Here is a 21,205-nt window from a genome sequence, read left to right as displayed (position 1 = left end):
AATTAGTAATTTTCTGAAAGATTTTTGAATAAAAAAGTCTATCCACGCTTATTAACTCGAGTGGTAATTGGAGACAAGAAAAAATTGGCTCCTTTCAAAATCACTTCAGGATTGGCTAACAGTGATACAAAGAAGGGAGTAAGGGCCTTTTAGCGTTGATGATTGCAGAACTAAATTTTACGTATGGCCTGGTTTTTTGGTTTTTTTTTGCGAAACGAAAAAATATTCCGCGTGTCACGGCTTTTAGCATAATTTCATACTTGGGACAAATGGCAAAATTGAGAGTTGTCGATCGCGAAAGCTGTAGGAACTTTAGAACCATTGGAAGTGAAGAAATTTGTAAATTGAGTCATCAGTATTTCGGAACTAAAAAGCGATAATTGGCGGATATCAATTTTTGAAAAAGAGTTAATGTTCTCATTGCTGTTCTCATGTTTCATTAGGTTCCCGATCTTTACCCAACGGGAAGTTCACACTCAGGCAAAAACTCCTTATGTGGATGTTCTACGTCTCTAGTTTAAACAACAGATGACAACGAAACAGTTGAAAAAACCTACTGTTATGTAACCAATTTGTTTATCCGTTCCTCCTAATATGGTAAAAGTGGGGGTGCGCCCAATGTCGTCATATATTCTGTCCAGTTATATGTTCTATCAGCCTATTACAGTATTGAAAGTGAAAGAAGAAAATTTTTACCGGCGTCATCGTCGACTTGTAAAAGCCGTTTTAGTCTGAGCGGCTTGTTGTTCAAGATGAGTCAACCTCGAAGGCAGCACTCCACAATCGTGCATTTTGTTGGTGGTGGTCTGGGAGGTTCTGTCGGTGCGTTCGTAACGTGTCCGCTTGAAGTTATTCAGACAAGACTACAATCGTCGGCCTTTCACTGTCAGAGAAATACTAAGATTAATACGGTCAAGACGCATGTTGTTAAGAATATTTCAACAACTGCGCCATCTGCGAATTTTAGTACAGCCAGTGTTAGCGATTCAAAGCTAAACGTCGCAGCGAATCGTTTTCGGGGAATCATTTCGTATGGAAGATACATGGTCCAACAGGAAGGGTTCTTGTCGCTATACAAGGGTCTTGGACCAACTTTGCTTGGTGTCACTCCATCAAGAGCTATTTATTTTTCATTTTACGCAAAAACAAAGGACTTGTTAAACAAATCTGGCAAACTGAGTCCCGATTCCTGTCCGGTTCACATGATTTCAGCCGCGTTTGCTTCCTTTGTCAACCACACAGTTACCAATCCTCTGTGGTTCGTGAAGACACGACTTCAGCTTGATAACAGAAAAGCGAGACAAGTCAGTGCTTCTCAAATCGTCAGGGACGCTTACAGAACTGAGGGAATCCGAGCTTTTTATCGGGGACTTTCTGCGTCATATGTTGGCATCTCGGAAACGGTTGTTCACTTCACGATCTATGAAAAAGTGAAAGTGAAATTAATGAACTTTCAACGCAAGACAAGTCAAAACTTTTCAGTGTTAGAGTGCATGCTTGCTGCCGGCATATCAAAGTCCATTGCTGCAAGCCTTTGCTATCCTCATGAAGTAGCTCGCACTCGGCTTCGCCAACAAGAGAGTGAGTTTCTCGGAAAGAACAAATACACATCGTTTTATCAAACTCTGAAAACTGTTGTGAAAGAAGAAGGCTGGAACGGCCTCTATGGAGGCTTGGGGACACATTTACTTCGCCAAGTTCCGAACACAGCAATTATGTTCTTTACTTACGAATGTGTAGTTTACTTGTTGGACTCAGGAAATGTGTAAAAAAAATATTCACATCAAAGAGGGATGATGCAATGCGAATAATAATGCATGCGCACAGTTTGTAGAAAACTAGCGATAATTGAGAGCAAGTTTGGTTGTTCTTCTGGGACGGTACTTTAAGTTAACAACCACCTAGTAAATTGATTTTAGTAGTACGACTGATGTCTGTTATCACAAAAAAAATTGTTTTTCACCACGGAATCTTCTTTAGTTCTGTTGGTGTGACATCACGCGATTTTTACCGATTTGAGTGATGTAAATACATCTTGTATACAAACATCTTCATCCGTACCATTTAATTTATCAATAAGATTGTTTTAGGTGAATTCAGATATCGCTTATACAATACTTTGGTGATCAGAATTTTAGTATTTACTTACCAAGATAACGTGTCACATATTTTCCTGATAATATATTTACGGTGCTTTTATAATGAATAACATATACAAGCCAAATGTTGCATGACTAATCACCACTCAAAAAGCTCATTTTAAAACGTGATTTTTGTGGTCACGTTTTTCTATATGCCTTTGTCTCTATTGTGCCATGCATACATCAAGACTTATGAAATGGTCGATATTTCAAAGTCCAGTGCTTTACTGATTCATGTAGTTTGGGTGTCGTGTACCTCAAAGAGTCAGAAGTAAATATTTCTATTGTTATTCTTGTCTTCTTACATTGAAAGCATTGGTCTCTAACTTACTACGTTTGAGTAACATTGGAGTATGACATCAGTGTGACACTATAAATGAATAGTGACGTATGATTTGGATACTGCTCATCTGACCAGAAATGAATGTAGGAGACTTTTGATAATTTGCCAGCAATTTTTTTTTCTTTATCAAAAGTCTTGGCGGTAGAGGAAATGTTGCATTCTTCTATTTATAGCTATAAAGGATATCTTAAGATTTAAGAACAAGTCAGTGAATCCTGTCATTAAAAAAAAATTATAGACAGGAATATGTTGCAAAGTTTAGTCCAGAAACATAAGCAGGGAAAACAAGCTTTCAATTTCATCCCAGAATTATTATCAAGTAAGAAAATTAATGTGAGGTTGTTTACAGAATTTAGTGTGGGGTCAATTTCCATATATTTTCCACTGGTGAGATTTTAGAGTTTAATTTTTAATACTGGAACCAGTCACAGCAGTGGGGCCCATTTCATGCTTGCAAGGCATTCCCTGTTTATTTCATCCTCTTTGGTCTTTTCAAGGGGAAGATGACTTGTTTGAAAGAAAATGAGAGAGGAAAATATAAAATATATTGCAGGTTCCATTGTTGAACAGGGATGTAAAGTATGAGCTTCCTGAAATCTACTGCACGTCAAATGTGTGAAATAACATTTATCAAATTTTGATAATATTATTCTATCACTTGATAAAGGATTTGTGATGGAATTGAAAGCTTGTGTCCTCAGTCCTGACCACTGTAACGTTTTTTTATGTCTAACTTTCATAAAGGATATGTATTGATAAAGCTATTAGGCTCAGTGTTGTTTGGAACAAACCACTTATAAAGCAACAGCAGTTTGTGGTTTTGGTTTGAATTGGAGGTGTGTATATTCAGAAAACAAAAATACTGTAGTTCAGTACAGATGGAACACTCTAAAGTCTGATTTATTTTAGGGATGCTTTTGAGTAGAAACAAGGTGATTTAATAACATTGAAAACACTGTCCAAAAGTGGCAGCCAGAAGTGAACTTGGTAAATATTCACGAAATCTTGTAATAAAATTTGCTTGAATAAAAAGTTGGACTTCGACTGTGCATTGTAGCATATGCATGCAACCTTTTACAAAACCTCTTTTGAAAATAATTTTGAGGAAGTTGCAAATTTGAGGCAGGTGTCTCAAAAATGAAGACCCCAAGACCCTATGACCGTAAGACCCCGAAAACTCGGAAACGAAAAAAGTACCCCAAAACCCTCAATTTGGCTATAACCCTGGGCCTAAAAACCAACTTAAGGCCTAGGGTTAGCCAAATTGAGGATTTTGGGGTACTTTCTCTATTCATTTTAGAGTTTTCAGCATCTTAGGGGTCTTGGGGTCTTCGTTTTCAAGACACCCAATTTGAGTCAGCGTAAACTGTTGAATAAAAGGGAAAAGACACTAGGGCAGTTATTTTTTTAAGCAATCGTTTAGGGGGAAAATGCAACTTGTCCTACTGTGCTTATGAATGGATGATTAAACAACTCGTTATTAACTAGAGACAATATTTTTAAACATCTGTTGCATTTCTTAAAATTAAAGTGAATTGTAACAACAAAACTGCAATGTAACATGGAAAGCTCAGGCTTAGAACGGGAAAGAGCTAATTATGAAGTTTTGCAGCTGAATTTACAAAAAGAGGAGCCAACTTCACGATGGTTGTTTTTTCATTCTTGTACCGTAATACCAGTAATACTCATCATGAAAACTTGTCCAAGAAGACTCTGAGCTTAAGACTTTCTATGGATCCTCTTTATGACAACTATTGGCAATAGCTAAACCATTTTACAGTTGTAGCGAAGTTCACGTCATGTGAAGTTCCATCTCCTGGGGAGGTAGGAGGTCATGTGATACTTTTGCCATCCAGTTCGTCCCATCATATAATAGTCTTAGCAGAGCAGAAGTATGTGGTGGGGGCTCCAGTTCCCTTCCACAGAGAATGCCATTTGTGGAGCCTGTCTACGTTATGCCTACAGGACATCTTGGCTCTCACAGAAACAACTGACTGTGCTATTTGACCACCAGTCATTGATTCCTATAATGAATTTTTCCACCTGCCAATAGTCTATTTCAGTGGTGCTGGAGATGATATTCTAGTTGCTGAACAATAACTGACATCTCCCCTGCTGTCAGGAGGCCGGTGTTGTCTTTTAATCGCCTTTTACGATTATTTTAAATCCAGGAACCGCACAGACTAAGTTACCTGACCTAATAATGGAAACAAGGCTGCCAATGACCCTGCCCTGAAGTTGATACAAGTATTTGTGCTTTGTGTTAATGAAGACTAATTATAATTAAAAAACATGAGATCTGTATCAATACAAGGTCACCCTAGCCTCGCAGTCATTCATAACAGTCAATCATAACGGTCACAAGTGTCAAAGAGACTCGATCAGGACCCAAGTATTGTTCATTGACAGTTGAGTTTCATGCAGTCAGTGTTTTTGAATGTAATTGATCTGTGATTTTGTTGTGACGAGAGCAGCGAGGGATTTCTAAAACCTGGAAAAAATTATTTTGTGTGTGCAAACAACTGCAAATTTGCCATTTTACAGCCTATCAGATCAAACCCATAACATGAAAATATGGCACATGTTGCAATTGAATGTAATGGGATGCTTCACTCAGCTTATTTGTCATGAATTGACTCTTAAGACCAATCTGTACTGCAAATATTGTGCGGTCCTGCGGCAGGTACAAAACAAAGGTCAGAGAGTATCCTAAACATAAGTCATAAATGCTAACGTTAGACCTAATTAGGCCTAATTTTAAGGTTATCTTTATGAATGTTTAGGATACTTTCTGTATTGGTAAAACAATGACCTGTGACTTGTGTTTTGTACCTGCCGGCGGTCCTGTAAGTGGAATCATTGATTCAAAACACTCAAGACCTTCTACCAGAATCATACATGTCCAATACACCGACATAATGAGATTGTAATGAGATTCCTGGTACGTCACAATAGACATCACAAAGTGTCACAAAGTGTCCCGCACTTTATGTCTCGCAAAACTGTTACTACTTTTTTAAGGATTAAGGTTGGGGGACACTCTGTGATGTCTATTGTGAAGTGCTATGAATCTCATTATGTCGGTGTATTGGACAACCCTCACCAGAATAACAAAATTATGAGAAATTATGCAAAGATATGGCATCATTTTGAAACAAGAATCGCCTACATCACTACCATCATCATGCAGGAGTATGCATGTTTATCACCAGTAATAATAAATATGTAATAATAATGATAATATCGACCATCATATATACACCCATTTAAATGATGAATATAACCAAATTAAAATTTTCTGAACTGACATCTATGATTCCCATTAACAACTATCGAAACCTTGCTGTGACAACTCAGACTGATTATAATCCACTCACGGTTGATTTTTTTACACTCCTAGATCCTCCCATTTCTCCCATGGAGTTTATTCCCTCCCCTCCTCCCATCCTCTCTTAGAGATCAAGGAAAGGACGAGTAGGATTGGGTATGAAAAAAAATATTCCCATACTACCTCGCGAGCTGTCGCCAAGATGGCGGATTCCGAGGACGAAGATAGGTCCCTAAATCTTACAGGGTTTTATTCGGGAATATCAACGAGAAAGGAGAACTTGAAGACACAGAGATCTTGGATGAGGTAAGATGCAATTTTTATTAGAGCGGTTGACTTTTTTAATCTGAAAGTGTTCGGGATGTGGATGCTTCTAGCTTGTAGAGTGTTGTAAACAAGAGTGATGAATATTATTATGTGCTGCTTTATACAGGCAACAGCTGTCTGATTTGTCATTTGTTTACCCCACTGCAGAACCAAATGAGCCGCCAAATATATACAGACACCTAACATTTATAGGGCCAAGCCAGCCACTAAATATGCAGACACCTCAGTCCCAACTTTAATAAGCACATTTTACCTTGTTCTTCTACCTTCTGCCGAACTAATCGAGGTGCTGGAAATGTTGGGCTTGACTTTCTCTTTTCAATGCTAAGTCTAATGACCCAATAACTAGAATATTAGTGGCTCTGTAATTTGTACTGTTCAAGTGTTGCTCTGCAGTATTGATCCAATTAACCTGTCCTATTAATTTGGGAAATAATTTTCAGCGTCTTTTCCTTGTTTAGGAAAATCTACATGTATGTCGTATTTTTGGTTGACTTTTTAATGCAGCTTTTTGGAAATCTGTCTCTGTAGGAATCTCGGAGACACCTGTCACAGTTGAGTTCTCTGTCTGGTTTGGGTAGTCTTGTTCAAGATATTGCAGAAGAGGGAAATTCACAGAATCAAGATGCGGCATTTGAAGCTAATAACAGTAAGCTAAACATACAAGTGGCCTTACTTAAAACCTGACCATTTAACCCATTGACTTGTGAACCACCCCTGTTGACCAGTAAAATCATCTGGTGTTAGACAAAGTAAAATCTATTAGTGTCACTCTCTGAAGTCAATGGGTTAAAACCGAAGGATAAACCCATCCCTTAATTTTATGCCAGCATTAAAATCAATGCTTTCTCTTTGAATACAAGCAATGAAAGAAACACCAAGATAAGGTACATGTAACTCGCATTTCATGTCAGGATGTGATCCAGATGATTTGGATTGAGATGATCAAGACTATTTAACAGCTCTGTGCTTAGTTACTGGGGCTTTGAATAAAAACAAGACTGGATTTGACCTTGAGTTGATACAAACCTCATTGCTCTTCTTCGGTTTGTATGTAAATCATGTTGTTGTAGTGCTGGCAAGTTTCTATTTACATGAAAAAAGCAGTGAGGTTTGTATTAAAGCAGGGTCATCTCAAGCCTCGCTTTTATTTAATGGCCTGGTACTGTAACTGAGCACGAAACTGTAAAATGTTCTATTTATACCAATGATAAGAAGTGTTATTACAGTTATATGTGACCTCTCACGGGAAAACGTACACTAACGCTTTCCTGTTGAACGGGTAATTCCAACACTTTTCCAACGGGGCTAATAATAAATTATACGTTTCACGCTTCGGTTACTGGGAGTTTGACTACGAGCGAACAGAAAATATTGATGACTTTGTTTCAGTTAACATAATAATTATTTTTATGATTTGGGATAGAAGGAGCAAAGAAATCCGCTAATTCATCTGTGTGAAGTAGAAAATACGTGGTGTTTCATTGCTGCGAACAGATCATTTGCACCGCTAGAAAATGACATGTCGCATTATGTTTATTTGTCTCGTCAAACACAACTGTATCAATCAACAGAAAGTGACTCCAACAGTATTAATTGTAGCTGCATGTATAATTGTAAAGACAAACAGTTAGTTACTTGTTTAATGTTTTCCAATGACGATCGAATGTATGAATCATTGTTTACTCTCACCACCTAGAACGGCTTGCGTGAACTTTCCCAACTGGTTTTTCCAAAAAAAATAATGTTTTCAACAGCTCGGCACATAATTTTTCGACAGCTTTTCTCAACACCTCCAACAGGTTTTCCAACACTTCCAATGGGGACCCAACCAGTAGCCAACGCTTTGCCAACACTTTTCCAACGCTTTGCCAACGCTTTAAGCCGTTCAACAGAAAAGTGCTAGTGTACGTTTTCCCATGAGAGGTCACATATTTTGCTTTTCGAATAATGTGGAATACACAATTTCTGAATTGACCTAAACCTCTTTTTCAGTTCAAGTCTTGGTACGAAGTTTTGTCATGACAACCAGTTTTCATACAAGAGAAAACAAGAACTAATTATTAACCCATTGACTCCCCGGGGGTTCCCCATTGACGAGCAAAATCGTCTGGCGTTAGACAGAGTAAAATACTTAAGTCTGGCTACTTCAGGCTGGTTTGTGTGTCAAAGGGTTAACTTGTGTGATTTCTTTATTTTTCCCGATTTATTTGCTCATAATTTCTGTATGTTATTTCAGGTTGGATTCTTAAAGATTCCAGTGCCACTGATTACAGTGATATTACTGAACTAGCTGATGAAGAAGAGGAGAAGCACTACAAACATGCTGTTTCTATATTTGCTCAAAAAGAGAGAGCCAGTTTTGCTGGTAAGCTTACATGACTTGTATGTAAATATACTCTATTATTGTGGTTGTCATCCTTATCATTGTCATCTTCATTACGTGTTAAAAAAAAAAAGAAAATACACAGGGTTCTGAATAGAACTCGTAACCCATAACACCTGTCACAAGTATCACTAGTGAGTGTTAATTTGGCTGTGAAAGCGCCTCAATCAGGAAATCAGTTAGTCAATCAATATTGCAAATAAAAGAAAGACTTTTGAAGTGAATGACAGAACCATCACTGTATTTGAAGGGCTTCATTCGCAATGAAACACATAGCCGCCATATTTTAGCCCAGGCCTCTCCCAGATGTCGTGTTCCAAAGGTGGCCGCAAACACTGCAAAGTGAAATGTGTGAAAAAAGTTGACTAATACCCCCAAATGAAGGGAAATGACTGTATTTCTAAGCCTCTTGATAAAAAAAAAATTCCGGGAGAGCATGCCCTCAGACCCCACAAGTAGCTTGGCCACAGCAACGGCTGTTCAAGATTCTTTTGAAAACCCTGATACAATTCCTGTGTTGACTTAAAGGGACACTGTCATGCGATGACATGCGCAGTATGTGACCCAGAGATTTTAGCAGGCTTTCAATTTTTTTGCTTTTTAGACTTAATACAGCTTCCGAAAAACAGTAAAATGCATATTTGTCTATTAAAGATGATTTCAAGTCCAAGAAATAAAAGCAAATCCAAATATCATGCCATGAATTCAGTGAATTCAATGAAGTGTGACCGGAAACACTGTCTTGTGATATAACCAAACATTATTATCAAGGTTAACATGCCATTTAAAAGCTGAAAGAGATTCATAGATTGTGAAAATCTCTATTAATTTGTGTGCATTTTCTAGTCTATCGTTACACCTTACATTATGTATAATATGAGGAGGTGCTCTGTTTGTGATCCACCTTTGTTTGCGGATATCCTTCAAATGAGACCTGAATACTGTTTTTCAATTAGCTATCAACTTCATGAATAATATTATCATTGATAAGATTTATTGAGCCTGGGAAAGTGACATAATTTTTACTAGCAATTAACTTATTGTATAAGATGAAGGAGAACAAATTCGTCTTATCTTGTTTGTTGAAATCTGTCGCACGCGTATCGTTGAATACCATTTCCGTTTGCATTTTGGCCACCATGTTGGGATATCTATCTATGTATCGCAAGCACTTCACTTCAATCTCATTGAAACCCAAATGAAGATGAGTAGCTCTGGGAATTAATTCATTGGCAGTAGTAATATTGAGAGCTTATATTCCAATTGGAAATTCTCTGTGATGCTTTACTATCAGTATCCTTTGACTTGGAACAAATGACCATACAAAGAGTTGACAAAAAGTGGCTGTTTCTGTAGAATTCCTAATTGGTGCTCAAAATATTATAGTAGAACACACTTAACTCATGAGTGATTAGTTCTAGTCTTATGTTAAAGATGATGATTATGACAATGATACTGAGCGAGTGGACAAAGGCCAAGGCAGCATTTTGTTACCCACTGTTGCTCCTGCTGCATCTACTCTGTCAAAACAAGAGCAAGATAGACTGGCTATGCCACCACCAGCAACCCCCCAAGTGTCTTCATCCCCTTTAGGGGATTGCACCAGGGATTCTGTCGATGCTAGCAAACCTGTCTTATCTACTCCACTGGCTGGTACAGTGGGTTCAGGTGACTGATGGGCTTCATGCAAAATGACATTGTTCTTGTTGTAGTGATTTTCTAAAAATCAATTTTTCTAAAGGGTGTGGCCAAATTCAGAGCAATACACTGTTGTATTACGTATACATACAGTACCATGTCTTTTATGACATATTTTTTGCTTTCATGTGTTTTCAAGACTGGTTTAGTAGGTGGTGCACTGTACATCTATTAGTTATAACACTGAAATGTACGTACAGTGTACCTGTGTGCTCTCCTACTCAATTCATTTACAAAGAGATATCAGAATCATCTTGCTGATGGATTTCTTGGTCCTACCATGGGTTTCCCAAGGTCACAACCTGATTTTGCAATGTGATAAGAGAGTTTAATAGTTTAAAAATTAATTTAAGTTGAAAAACTGAATGCCTTTTTCTTGCAATAACTTTCCCTACCTCAAATATGTTGTTCACTTCTGTTTTGTGTAGACATAGTAAAAATCATTGGGTTGTGAATCGACACAAAACAGAAGTGAACAACATATAATAGTTATGCATTGCAAAATTGCTTTGTGAGCTTTGGGTGCCTGTGGTCCTACATGTAAGTAATACAGGAAGCACCTTGTCTCTCTCTTCCACCTAAATAGAAAATATAGAAGCTGTACCTTCCAGTACAAGGTATTTGGGCCTTCCAAGTCAATCCTGATTAGTTTTGTAACATTTGTCACCCAACAAATTTGAGTGGAGATTGGTTACTATATTTAAAATGAACTCAATGCAATATAACCTCTTGTTCATCTTTAATTTTTACAATAAAAAGCCACAACAATGCCCAGTTGCACTTTTAAATTAACCTTTAACCACCTTCCAATAATTGGAAATTGGAAAGGCTGTAAATGACTTTTTTTTTGGGTGTTTTTTTTTTTACTTTTGCTTAAAAGAAGCTTAATTTTTGCGTGTGATTTAAAAACATAGAGGACACAAGTGTTTATTATTTCCTTTGGCTTATTTGCTCTTGGTACCCTAGAAATACCTTATGCAAAAAGCTCTGTTTCTCGAGTTGGCATCTTTTCCTGGCAGCCGTTACTCACTAATTCGATTACTGCGAAGAAATTGAGTGCATTGAAGCGTTACAAAAGCAAAAAATGATATTGGTCATCAGCTGACTCTGCATTGTTTGATTTTTGTTTTAGACCTGCTTAGCAAGGAGGGCAGGCTTACTACTCATGATGGCAGAACAGTCACAGACCTGTTTCCAGAGTTTCGTCCTGGACAGGTTTTGAGATTTTCACGTCTATTTGGACCTGCAAAAGCCTCATCCATGCCACAACAGTGGCGCAATGCTAAGAAAAGGAAGAAGAAAAAGAAGAAGCAAGGAGAGGATGAAAAGACTATCATAGAGCGACCAAAGACTCCTCCGAGTCCAAGACCTGAGGACTGTATGTCAGATGACGAGGTGAACCAAGTGATCTGCTTTAATTTTAACTGAAACTGGTGATTTTGAATGAGCTTTCGTTTCATGGTGGAAGACAGTTTGAAAAGGACAAAACTGGTTTAAATGATAAAGTACAGTGGTGCGTATATGTAACTGTTTTATTGAGGAAAGCAGTGACTACATTAACCCATTCACCCCTACACCGGCCTAAACCGGCCGTATTTAGTATTTTACTCTGTCTAAATGCCAGACGATTTTACTCGTCAATGGGGAACCCCCAGGGGTCAATGGGTTAAGTAAACAACATACTGCAAAAAGGGATTCACACAAATGTAGTAAATATTTAGCAGGGCAATTAGTGGTTCTTAGATTTTGGTGGATGGGTAGACCTATTTTTCATGTAGTTTACCCTCTCTCCTTACTCATCTTGCACTGTAACTAGTTTGATGTATCAGGATTACCGATAATTGTTTGAATTTGTTACACTACTTGTGGACTGACAGCCACTGACAGTGGTAGCCCAAGGACTTCCAGGGCAACCGCGTTTACTCTGCTTTGTGAAGTTAAACCATTAAAAACTTGAAGCATTTAAATGTTGCATGTATAAAGCATGGAAAAAAATAATGAGTATGTGCAAGTCCCGAGTGTTCAAGTTGTAATTTTTAAGAAATGATCCATTTAAATTTTTATGCCAGGACAAACTGATGGCTCCCTGGGAGCCATCAATTGATGAACTCAGGGATATCAGTGGTGACTTGAATGCTGCTGGAGGTCAAGATGGCGACCATAAGGAAATTTGTGAATGGAGACACGGACCAGCAGCGCTGTGGTATGAGATGCTTGGAGTAGATGAAGATGGAACAAACTTAGACTATGGCTTTAAACTAAAAGAGGTCAGACCAAAGCCATTGGCATTTGTAAACTGGTTAATTGTGTACTTTTAATTTGCATGTAGTTGTGCAGGGAGTGGCAGTGAGACTTGACAGATTTTACTCTTTCTTACACCAGACAAGTTTACTAGTCAACTGGGGGCAACCTACAATAGGGTGCAGGAAGTGAGGAGTCAATGTGGTAACCAGTCAAAAGCTATGTCCTTTCCATTAACCCATTGACTCTTGGGAGTGACACTTAAGGATGTTCGCGCCCATTGCTACTGCACATTTTTGTCGCGCATGTCACACACACGCAAACGTCCTTAACGGATTTAAAGGGACAGTTTCATGGTTTTGCGCATGTCCAAGCTTTATCGCTAGCAGTTGTAAATTTTACGGTTTTTTACTGAACCAGATGATGTTAATTAAACACAGAGAGTATCAAATACACCAAATGACTAAGGCCCAAATTTGGTGGAAGACACTGCAGGTTTACACAGAAAATGTCGAATTTAGTTTTTGTACGGGTCGAAATTTTATTCTGCGCACGAGTTGTCATAACGTACGAGTAATCCGTTTGCATGCAGTAGGTTCATAACACAAAGGAAATGATTACAAAAGTAATTCCTATGAGTAATCAATTACTATGGGATTGTTACCGTTTCCTGCATCAGTGCTTTCGATTGTTTCAATAACAATGGAATTAAATGGGCTGACGTGACAGTTTGCCCATGCACAGAGACGTGAAACCCTCCCTTTAATCTGTTGAATGCCAGGTGGTTTTACTCCTTACTACAATCCTTAGAAATATGGGACTTTCAATAATAATAATTATTATTATTGTAAACAAAAATGCTGACAGCTACCATCACAGTACAAATGTATGTACATGTTTAACATCCCTTGGAAATATACTGGATGCTTCCATATCTTGTCTATGAACTCAGTACTTCATGTTTAATTTTCCAACTTTGTTTCTGTTGCTTTTTATGCAGAATGCAGAAGATGCAGAGGTTGCTTCGAGGAGTCCCAATTCGCCAGATTCTCTTCCCCCTGTTGAGTGTTTTGAAATGGTGTCACAGATCAACTGGGAGGACGACATAATTTGGTCACTTGAAGACGTAAAGCCTGACCTTCAAGCACAAGCAAGAGCAGGATGGATACCCACGCAAACGACACGTACAGCTCATGCATATGCATTGCAACAGGAACAGCTGCTGCAACAACTGGGTACATACAGTAAAAAGTTAATAACAGGGTGCAGGGATAATGGGGTGGGATGCAGGGATGGCGCAGTGGTGAGAGCACTGGCCTCCCACCAATGTGGCCCGGGTTCGCTTCCCAGACTCGGCGTCATATGTGGGTTGAGTTTATTGGTTCTCTTCTCTGCACCGAGAGGTTTTTCTCCGGGTACTCCTTAGAAACCAAAATTTGATTTGATTTGCGCTAACTTGTTAATTTCAATTTACAGTGTCCCAGATTAGTGCTCTACAGCGCTAGAAGATTAGACACTTAAATAAAGTTCCTTTCCTTTCCTGGTTTGATTACAATTTCATACATACACACATATGTACTTAATTGATCACTCCCCATAGGGGCTTTTCAAGGCCAATGAAACACAAGCATGACAGAACAGAACATTCAACAAGAACTGTTACCTGTAAGAATCCCAACTGGCCAGAGGCAAACCAGATGGCTATTTACAAGTGCAGCTGATAAGTTGAACTAGGGGTTACCAGGATCAAATTCAACAAGTGGTCAGAACGTGTCTTGAACCTGTGATCCCTGGATCTCAAAGCAAGTGCCATAACCACTGAGCCACACTGCCTCCTGTTTGTACCAAAAGTACCATTATTTTCCATACCTAAAACAATATCATGTTAAGATGAAACTGAGCGGGATACATTACAAAGTACTGTACAAAGACTTCCAAAGTGGAAAGCTTAGGCAGAAAACATTGACCAGAGAGCTTCATCAAATGTGATAATTATCATATGACAATGTAATGTAGTAATTAAATTAGTTATTGTTATATTAATTTTGCACTTTGTGCAGTTAACACAAGTCAAAACAATGTGTCAAATGGCTTGAGTTTCTTGTCTTCCAGTATAAGAATGGTAAACTATAAGCCCCATCTCCCAACAGTCACTTGTGTGTGAGGTTTATAAAGAATCAATGCAGTGTTTGGTGAAGCCTCAAGATTTTTCATTATATTCTGTGAAGTGCTTGTGAATGTAGGGTAACAGAGGTGGCACAGTGGTGATGGCGCTCACTTTACACCAATGTGTCATGGGTTTGCTTCCAAGATTTAACATCATTTTTGTTGGTTGAGTCTTTGCTCAGGGAAGGTTTCCTCTGCACACTCAGGTTTTCCCTTCTCATCACAAAGACACACTTTCGCCTTTATCTGCTTTAAAACCCTTTGACTCCCAGGGGTGATGAGGATGTAAATTCTCCTCACAATTTCAATGAAATGTCACTCAGACAGGTACATTTTATCAGCTTAAGAGATGTGATCTTGATATATAACACCAAATTCTCATGACTACCCAACAAAGAAATGTATGGTACAAGTTAGGAGAATGAACGTTTTGATCTTGTGAATGAAAGGGTTAAAGTCATGTCATTTGATTTGATTTACAGTCTCCTTTTGGGAGAGCTCTTGTGCTCAAGTAAAATTTGATTGAGATGTTAATAAAGTGATAATTTTTAGTATAATAGTTACTAATGTTCTGAAGAAGAGCAATTATTTTTTTATCCCCAGTTTGGCATAAGTTCCCCACAAATTCATGTGAGGCACTATTTACATGTAGCTCCAGGAAATGGCATAGTCATTCAGTTTATCTTTTTCATTATTTTAGACTGTCAACTTCACATGCCACTTTAAATCAAACATAATATAGTGAATTTTATTGACCAATCAGGTACATGTAGTTTCAGAATTAGTGCGTAAAAATGTTTAACAGTACTATAAATTATTAAGTATTAAATTTTTAAATTTCATCCCAGGGGTGAGGCATCCAGGACTGGAAACCTTTCTAAAGAACACTACGGCAGCGATTAAAGCAAACACGAATTACTTGAATCAGATAAGCAAGCCTGGTGTGTCTGGTGATGAAAAGACCAACCACGACTCTTCAACAACATGGTACTCTATATTTCCTGTGGAAAATGTCGACCTTGTCTATGGCAACTGGGAAGACAAGATTATTTGGGACGCAGAGGCAAGAATAAAAATACATGTATTTTTTTAAAGGGTATACATTGGAACCTCAATTTAACCCACTGACCTAGACAGAGTAAAAATATTTTGAAGTCTAACTCCTAGGAGTTAGTCAATGGGATTAAGAACTTTTCTATAACAATGTCTTGGGTTTGAAGAACAAAGTTCTGGATCTTCAGTAATGTATATGGAAAAGAACGAAAATTTGGTTTCATCAAAAACGTTGATTTTTTAGGTTGTATAATATGCAAACGAGCAAGCCATGCAAGCCATGCGAAGTTGGAAGCTTTCCAACAAATTTGACCGGGGTTTTTGTTGTTACTTATAACACCAGTCAACTCAAATGCATCATCTATGGTCAACACTGACTGGGAAGACTAACTACTGCTGGAACAATACTGTGTATTTCCACAGAATATCCTTATCCCATACAATTTCTTTTGTCTTGCCATTCTCTGCAAAATTCCAGAAAAATTGTTTGTCTTGAAGTTCATGCTTTTATTTTAAGTCTTACAAATGTAATTTGGTCACATCTCCCCATTATAACCTGCTTTATTTTATTTTACTAACTTTGCCAAGACTATAAACAAATGAAACTACATTTTGTCTCTTGCTTAAATTCAGATTTGTTTACAGTAATGTTCATTCATTGCATATTGGATTGTTTCAGAACATGCCATCAATCCCCTCACCCACAATCATGCAGCTGGACCCAAATGATGAGAATATTATTTTGAGCATTCCAGAAGACTCAGGGCCAGCTATAAAAGCAAGTGCTTCCACTATTACTCCCAAAAAGGTATGCTAAACAGTATCTGTCTCCAACTTACATTCAAGATTTGATTACCCACTATTCATCGTCAAGAACTTTATGGTTATCTTTTGCATCACGTCTGAATCATGTGAACTTCTAAATTCTATTTTTTTATTATATGTTATTTGTCACAAATTATACAGGACATATTAACTTAAAGCAATATTAAAACTTATTCAAGAAAGAGTGTATGGCCAAAAAAGCCATCCAAAAGTAACCAAGGGGTTTGTTTGTATGTTATCACATTCGCATATAATCAGCAAACACCAAAGTTAATAGCAAACCACATACATGTACAACTATTTGTAAGAAACTTTTCAAGCTTTTTCACAAGACCAAGTTAAAAAGATCTAGAGTCAGCTTTTTTTGAACCTCATGAGTTAAGAACTTTTGATGTTTACAGAAAATCTAATCTTTTAGGAAACCAAGAAATCCAAACTCCTTCTTGGGAAGAATAACTCTAAAGAGGATGAAGAAGACAGAGAAAAGAAGACACAAGAACAACAAAAAGACAAGTTCAATTTATCAAATGACAAGTACTACACAGCAAAGAATAGTAGGTGTCATCTGTACCACTGAAGTGCCATTGCCTTCAAAATTCTGTTGTATTCTATTTACTAAATCAATGACCAAAGCTTCTTATATTTGTAGGCCCTACACCAGTTCTAGACCATCCAAAACTTTATTTAAAGCTACTCTATTACGCAAGAAGGCTGCGTTTGCAGAAACAATTTACACCATGTTTGCATTCAGAGAAAACAGAAAAGATGGCGATTTTAACCAGTAGTTGGCTTCTTTTGGCAATGCTCTAATTTAAAGGAATAGTTAGCTGATATTTTTTGGGTTAAACATTTCTGAAATAAGTTTTAATTTTATATTTAAAATTATGTTGGGTTCTTTCTTACGTAGATTCTGCAATAAATCAAAGACATTATTTAAAACAAAGGAGTGCTTCAGGATATCATAGTCAGTCTGCTATTTTTTTTTTTACTTTCTAGCTTCTGAAACCTCGTTGGATAACAGTGGAGGCTCAAATCTTGTACAGGTCCGCTTGAAGAAGAGTTTTTTCCTAAGTTTGTTTTGTGTCAGAATTTAAATCAGATCATTTGATTTCAAATAATAATTTTGTTTTCTCTCATCAGCATTCATTACCTGCAATAGAACTTCAAAGGCCGTACTTTCCAACTTACATGTCACTTCAAGATCTGCGTACTTTCCATCGTGTTCCTCTCCAACGTGTTAGCCATGGTGTACTGGCCAAGCCTGGCAGACATGCAGTATATGGGCTGTTGAAGCACATCAAGAAGAAGGCGAAGGTATGTTGTTTGTTTACAATAACAACAATATGGGAATCAATGGGCGTTTTCCATTTACCAAGAAATTCCAGAAATTCCGGTTGGGATGTAAATGGAACACACGTTTTTGGTTCGTTCCACTGTAAAATTTCCGGGATAAACGGAACTTCTGAAAAGGTAGTCCTGTTTTCCCCGTTGGAAACTTTCCGATTGAAATGTGTGTTCCATTTACAACTTTTGAAAGGTGTTACCACTTCCAGGCTATTCACGGCCACATTTTTAAATTTTGGCGCGTAAAATCGCAATCACTGGGCGGCGAACGGACCTGAGTTAAATGGAACACATTTTTCACCCGATGGAAATTTCGGTCGAAATTTCCGGAAATTTTTTGTAAATGGTAAACAACCAATGTCAACAGTCCTTGTGATTTGACTCCTGGCCTCATTGTCCAAATGAAGTCTGTTCTACAATATTAGCGTCAGTGATGTTAGAAACAAGGCACCTCAAGAACTACAGCAGTGTCCATTGGCAAGAACAGCACTAAAACAAAGGGGATTAATTTCAGTGAGCAAAGCAATGGCTCAGTGCTTGTGTTTAACTTTTTTACGTTTCTTACTTCTTAGGATAGTACCAGTATTACAAAAATCTATCAGATCCTGCATTTCTTTTAGTTACGCTAACTTTGCTTTGAACAATTTGGCTCTTAAGCTTGTTTTGTCAAAAACCTGGAACACATTAAATGTCACAAATTTTGAAAGTCTTGTAACTTTTTTATTTTTCACTTCAACTTGATGAGAAATTGGCTGCCTACTAAAGCTCTGCTAGCCCTCATGGTTATTCTAGGCATCCAGTACTCTTCCATTTTAGGACGCGTTCGATTGAGCCTATTCCGGAATAAGAATACGAGGAGTGATGATTAAAACGGTATGTTTGGCGCGCTTCGAAGCAGCAAGGACAACAAACATATGTTTAAAATAGCATTTTAGTGGATATTTGACAATTTTTATGTGAATCACCGTAAAAACGAAGGATTTCTACCTTATATTCCACGCATTCTTATTCCGGAATACGGTCAATCGAACGCACCCTTAGTGTATACTCTCTATAATGTAATTAATTTTTATTTCAGGCAAGAGTACAATAAATTATTGTTGTTGTCTCTAAAAAAAACAATACACTGAGTTAACAGCTGTATTTTAAAAGCTTTGTCATCATGCATTCCAAGACAATAAAGAGAGGACTCATTATTTTGAAGGTTCCCAATCCAAGGGCTGTCTATACCTCTAAAATGCATTGTAAATTATAATAGAAACAGGCAAGAAAAATGCAGCTCCCCAATTTTATTTCCAGGAGCGAGAGAAAGAACGTCTGGCGTCAGGGGGTGGTGAAATGTTCTTTATGCGGACTCCAGCTGATTTGACAGGCATGGACGGTAGCTTGGTGTTGTTTGAGTATTGTGAAGAATATCCCCCACTTATCATGGCCGTTGGAATGAATACTAAAGTTAGAAATTATTATAGGAGGGTAAGTCGTGTCTTCTTTTCTGTTTGTATCAACACAAGACAAGGAAAACATAATGGTCTCAGTGAAGCAACACGGTCTTTATTAAACAAACTGTACATTTTTGTGAGGGTTATCACTGATTTGAAGACGATTTTAAGCATTATACGAACAGCGCCCTGAAGAAGGCATTTTAAGGACTTATACATGTTAGAGCGATTTTCAATCGAGTGGCGAAAGTAATTCGCGAATTGTTTTGCATTACTTCATTCATTGATTGGTTCAAAGTTTTCGCGCCACTTTTTCAACCAATCAGAAGTGAAAGCAAAACCAATCGTAGCTCGCGCCTGCACATTTTCCCTCGCTTTGTGTCGGCTACGTGTAATTACTTCGAGTTTTGATTGGTTTTGGTTTTACGACACTCGATTGCAACTCTCTCTCTAAGATGGTGGTTTCGAAATGTTTGCTTTAAATTACCTCGGTATTGCTTCTAGAAACCTGGAAAGGATGAGAGTCTGCCAATGTACGACTATGGAGAGGCTATTCCTGTCCACCAAACGTCACCATTCTTAGGACAGCTGGCGCCTGGAGAGTCACTACAGGTTAATAGTTGTTTTTAAATTTTCGACCTCGGATATTACGTTTTTAGTTTTCTGATCGGTTCACTCAATCTCGGTTATCAGCTCATATTATTGGTTGGTTGCTCGAAGCCTGGTTAACGCTAACCGTTTGTTAAGAGATATCCAAACCTGTAAGTGTCCATTTTATTTAACGCTGGATAGCGCTAACCATAGAATGTAATGAAAATTTAATGATAATTACACCATTCGCGCTTGTTGGATACGAGAATTGCGCCTCGCCTTCTTTGTGGTAGCATGTTTCCGTGTATCTTATACGTCTGACTTTTTAAAATTTGTTTATTTTTGTTAGGCTTTAGAGAACAACTTATTCCGAGCGCCCATTTATCAACATGCGTTCCCAGAGACAGATTTCCTTGTTATTAGAAATTCGTCTGGGTGAGTACTTACGCCAGAGGCAAAAAATACTGCGTTCTTCTTCTCAGGGGCCTGGGCGTGTTTTTGAAAATTCGAAATTTGCTTATTTTTACACGTAAAACACGTGAAGAGGAAAGTATTTTTTACTAAAAAGGCAATGTTGTTGTTTTCTGTTTTCAAATTATTTTGATTTTAAGAGACCTTTTTCTTTCGGCGGTAGGTACTACGTTCGTGATGTCAAAACAATTTTCACCGTCGGACAGGAGTGTCCAAAGTTTGAAGTTCCCGGGCCAAACTCCAAGAAGGCCAATATCCACGCCAGAGACTTTCTGCAGGTTTGTAGGTAGTTCTTGAGCTGTTTGTGGAATGGGAGGTGATGGAAGAAGAAAGATCATGTTTCATGAAAAGAAAACGGGTGTTTTTTTCCGAATTTCCTGTTCAACGTCTTTTAGGGCATTTTACCATACTACGGTGTATTTAAAAATCAGTTTTCAATGAAAGGCGAACGTAAACTAAAAATTAAAATCCCCTTTAGCAACGAATTTTTCGGGCAATGCACGCATACACAGGCGAAACCTTCCCCTGCTCACGCATAACCCGTAGTCAATAGAAGCACTAACCCCGATTAACGAAGAGAACTTTTTTCCCAAGACGAAAGCAAATGAAATGAGCTTTTGACTTGCTTTCAGGGGGATCATGGCCCTTGAGTGCTTTTTTGATTTATTCCTCAGATTTTTATCTACCGTCTGTTTTGGAAAAGTCCAGATACTCCCAGGAGGATCAAGATGGATGACATCAAGAAAGCTTTTCCTATGCACTCTGAAAGCAGTATCAGAAAGCGACTCAAGCTTTGCGCTGATTTTAAGAGAACAGGTCGGTTATCCCTGGCATCAATATGTGGTGCTTAGG

General features: G+C 37.9%; 1 protein-coding gene and 1 pseudogene across 2 annotated transcripts in view; both read left to right on the top strand.

The window, feature by feature from the left end:
• The first annotated feature begins 738 nt into the window (after nucleotides 1-738).
• On the top strand, nucleotides 739-3,516 carry LOC138014955 (solute carrier family 25 member 36 pseudogene; annotated as a pseudogene).
• Nucleotides 3,517-5,995: 2,479 nt separating this feature from the next.
• LOC138014948 (transcription initiation factor TFIID subunit 1-like) overlaps nucleotides 5,996-21,205 on the top strand; it is a 37,111-nt gene continuing 21,901 nt past the window's right edge. Inside the window, exons 1-17 of one of the 2 annotated variants that reach the window (XM_068861843.1) lie at nucleotides 6,006-6,118; nucleotides 6,671-6,788; nucleotides 8,379-8,507; nucleotides 9,960-10,193; nucleotides 11,356-11,618; nucleotides 12,293-12,490; nucleotides 13,465-13,699; nucleotides 15,479-15,693; nucleotides 16,363-16,491; nucleotides 16,927-17,062; nucleotides 17,505-17,551; nucleotides 17,649-17,822; nucleotides 19,152-19,325; nucleotides 19,796-19,903; nucleotides 20,232-20,317; nucleotides 20,517-20,631; nucleotides 21,028-21,169. In XM_068861843.1, coding sequence (XP_068717944.1) covers nucleotides 10,076-10,193; nucleotides 11,356-11,618; nucleotides 12,293-12,490; nucleotides 13,465-13,699; nucleotides 15,479-15,693; nucleotides 16,363-16,491; nucleotides 16,927-17,062; nucleotides 17,505-17,551; nucleotides 17,649-17,822; nucleotides 19,152-19,325; nucleotides 19,796-19,903; nucleotides 20,232-20,317; nucleotides 20,517-20,631; nucleotides 21,028-21,169 — 2,140 coding nt within the window. In that variant the 5' untranslated portion in view covers nucleotides 6,006-6,118; nucleotides 6,671-6,788; nucleotides 8,379-8,507; nucleotides 9,960-10,075. Of the gene's footprint in view, nucleotides 6,119-6,670; nucleotides 6,789-8,378; nucleotides 8,508-9,959; nucleotides 10,194-11,355; nucleotides 11,619-12,292; nucleotides 12,491-13,464; nucleotides 13,700-15,478; nucleotides 15,694-16,362; nucleotides 16,492-16,926; nucleotides 17,063-17,504; nucleotides 17,552-17,648; nucleotides 17,823-19,151; nucleotides 19,326-19,795; nucleotides 19,904-20,231; nucleotides 20,318-20,516; nucleotides 20,632-21,027; nucleotides 21,170-21,205 lie in introns of both variants that reach the window. The other variant, XM_068861844.1, reaches the window with a different exon arrangement.

Source organism: Montipora capricornis, chromosome 9, assembly GCF_036669925.1.
Source record: "Montipora capricornis isolate CH-2021 chromosome 9, ASM3666992v2, whole genome shotgun sequence".
Taxonomy (NCBI): domain Eukaryota; kingdom Metazoa; phylum Cnidaria; class Anthozoa; order Scleractinia; family Acroporidae; genus Montipora; species Montipora capricornis.
This window is presented reverse-complemented; position numbering and strand designations above follow the sequence as displayed.